The sequence below is a fragment of the Nicotiana tabacum genome, chromosome 12 (genome assembly GCF_000715075.1).
Source record: "Nicotiana tabacum cultivar K326 chromosome 12, ASM71507v2, whole genome shotgun sequence".
NCBI classification, from domain to species: domain Eukaryota; kingdom Viridiplantae; phylum Streptophyta; class Magnoliopsida; order Solanales; family Solanaceae; genus Nicotiana; species Nicotiana tabacum.
In genome coordinates, this window is record NC_134091.1 from 48,339,396 (window position 1) to 48,342,041 (window position 2,646).

Here is a 2,646-nt window from a genome sequence, read left to right on the forward strand (position 1 = left end):
ATTCTCCGTACACTGCCAGATGGAGCCGGAGTACTTTAATTTGCTAGGTCTAGCGACATCAATTTTAAAATAGTCATAACTATAGAAATAATTCCACTACAAAAAGAGATAAATCTACGTTAAATTTTTTTCAGGAAAAAAAAAAGAAGTTTCTAATCATCGTGTTTTACTGGATCACTCCCTGGCCCTCTCCTAAAATGGTTTGATTTAAAGAAAATCAAATAAGAAAAAGAGAAAACAAAAGGCTACTTAGAGAGAGGAGGAGAAAATTAACACGTATAATAATATAACTAACTTTATTCATCTCATAATCTCTGCATTTTGCAACGAGATCGAAACTGAACAAAACATACACAAAGACAGAAATAAAATATAAAATATAGGGTACAAACAATATCAATAGCTTAGACAACATGAAGCTACAAAAGAAGTTCGCCTCCTATGGAGGCTTATTATTTACGCATTTTTTCTTCTTCTTCTTTTCTCATTACCTCTCGAAAATGGAAAAAGCCTTTCTTTTAGCTCAACATTCTGCGCTTCCTGCATAAGAATATACATTATATGATTAGTTCTTAGTAATATCAAAAGATACTGAAAATTCTGAACAGCTGGTGACTGATAAATGAAGATAAGAAAATAAGAAGCAAAGAGTGCAGTTCTTTATAAATTATATTATATTAATGTTTTGCATGAAGACAGTTATGCAATTTGCTTTGCATTCTTGAGATATCATTATGAAAATGTCTTCAATAATTTGGCTTTATTACCTCCAACTTTGTGATGTCACTTCTTAGTAATGGTAGGGAGGAGGAGGAGAAGCGTAAACATAGGGGTGGTGTGGTGGGGGAGACTTGTAGACTGGAGTTGGCGGTGGAGGAGACTTATAAACTGGTGCAGGATGATACGGTGTTGGTGAAGGATAGTATGGCTTCTTTGGTGGTGGTGGTGACTTGTAAACTGGAGTTGGTGGTGGCGGGGACTTGTAAACTGGGGTATATGGAGGATAGTATGGCTTCTTGGGTGGTGGTGGTGACTTGTAAACGGGAGTTGGTGGTGGTGGCGACTTATAAACCGGGGTATGTGGGGGATAGTATGGCTTCTTGGGTGGTGGTGGTGACTTGTAAACGGGAGTTGGTGGTGGTGGTGACTTGTAAACGGGAGTGTGTGGAGGATAGTATGGCTTTTTGGGTGGTGGTGGCGACTTATAAACTGGAGTGTGTGGGGGATAGTATGGCTTCTTGTGTGGTGGTGGTGACTTGTAAACGGGAGTTGGTGGTGGTGGCGACTTGTAAACCGGGGTGTGTGGGGGATAGTATGGCTTCTTGGGTGGTGGTGGTGACTTGTAAACGGGAGTTGGTGGCGGTGGTGACTTGTAAACGGGAGTGTGTGGGGGATAGTATGGCTTCTTGGGTGGTGGTGGCGACTTATAAACTGGAGTGTGTGGAGGGTAATATGGCTTCTTGGGTGGTGGTGGTGATTTGTAAACCGGAGTTGGTGGTGGTGGCGACTTGTAAACTGGAGTGTGTGGAGGGTAGTATGGCTTCTTGGGTGGTGGTGGAGACTTATATACAGGGTGGTGGGGTGGTGATGGATAGACATGCACTGGTGGAGGAGGAGACTTGTAGAGGTATGATTTCTTAGGTGGTGGTGGAGATGAGTATTGATAATTTGCTGAGCTTTCAGAAGCTAAGCTCAGTGACACTAAAACAACTAAAAGAGAGGCAAATAGAGAGGCCATTTTCCCCATCTTTGAAACAAATGAGAAAAGTTGTTGTCCTCTTAAGCTTTACTCCGAACTCTTTATATAGCTTTCAATTATACAATTACCCTTTTCAATATTTTCATAAATGAAGGTAAAAGTCTCACTAGATTACTTAAAACCTACCAAAGTAAAAAAGCTAGAGTATGCATTTTGATTTGGTTTTGTCATGTTGTCGGCTCAAATTGACTTGAGTTGGTATACTTTTTTTGTTCGATAGAGGCTGCAAGCTAAGCATAGCTGGAATTAATAAACTATTATGGCAGCTATACTATTTCTGATGCAATAATTCAAAGAGAAAAGTCTCCTTTTACTTTCTATCTTTTTATACTGTACTGAAGCTTTGAAAAACAAGTGTGGATGCCTCAACTTTGCACGATTTCAGTTACAGAAATCTGAGCAGATAGCCTTTTTATATATCTCTTTTAACTTTAATTAATGTTCTATTCACATGTATGACTAATTTCAAAAAGAAAAACTATGAAACTTGACATTTACTACGGAAATCACAAAGAGTGAAATTAACTCACTTGTATCAGACATTGATAAATTGAGTAAAGTTAATATTCAATCATGATTAGTGTCGATCCTTGTGTCGCTCTAAAAGGCTTTATATGTAAATGATTTCCAGTACAGTAAATTAAGTTAAATTCTTCTTGTATGATTAATGCTTCTAGTGAAGAATCGGACATGGATCGGATCGGATGACTCAGTTCAGCTTTGAACAAGTTAAGTTTTTCACTTGATGTTGAAGAGTTGATGTAGTTTATGGCATTCTGGTGCAGAAACATAGGTGTACAACTTCTGACTGATTAAGCACATGTACTCAAGAAGCATGTACAGGATCTTTTAGTCTAGCCTCTCTAGCTATAAAAATAGTCCGGGAA

The 2,646-nt window shown here is 38.6% G+C and overlaps 1 protein-coding gene across 1 annotated transcript; it reads right to left on the bottom strand.

Moving 5' to 3' along the window:
- Positions 1-271: 271 nt before the first annotated feature.
- LOC107771653 (extensin-1-like) lies at positions 272-1,772 on the bottom strand. The gene is given in 2 exon segments (NM_001325111.1): positions 272-540; positions 768-1,772. A coding segment is annotated over 1 exon segment (957 nt). The 5' UTR covers positions 1,748-1,772; the 3' UTR covers positions 272-540; positions 768-790.
- Positions 1,773-2,646: the final 874 nt, after the last annotated feature.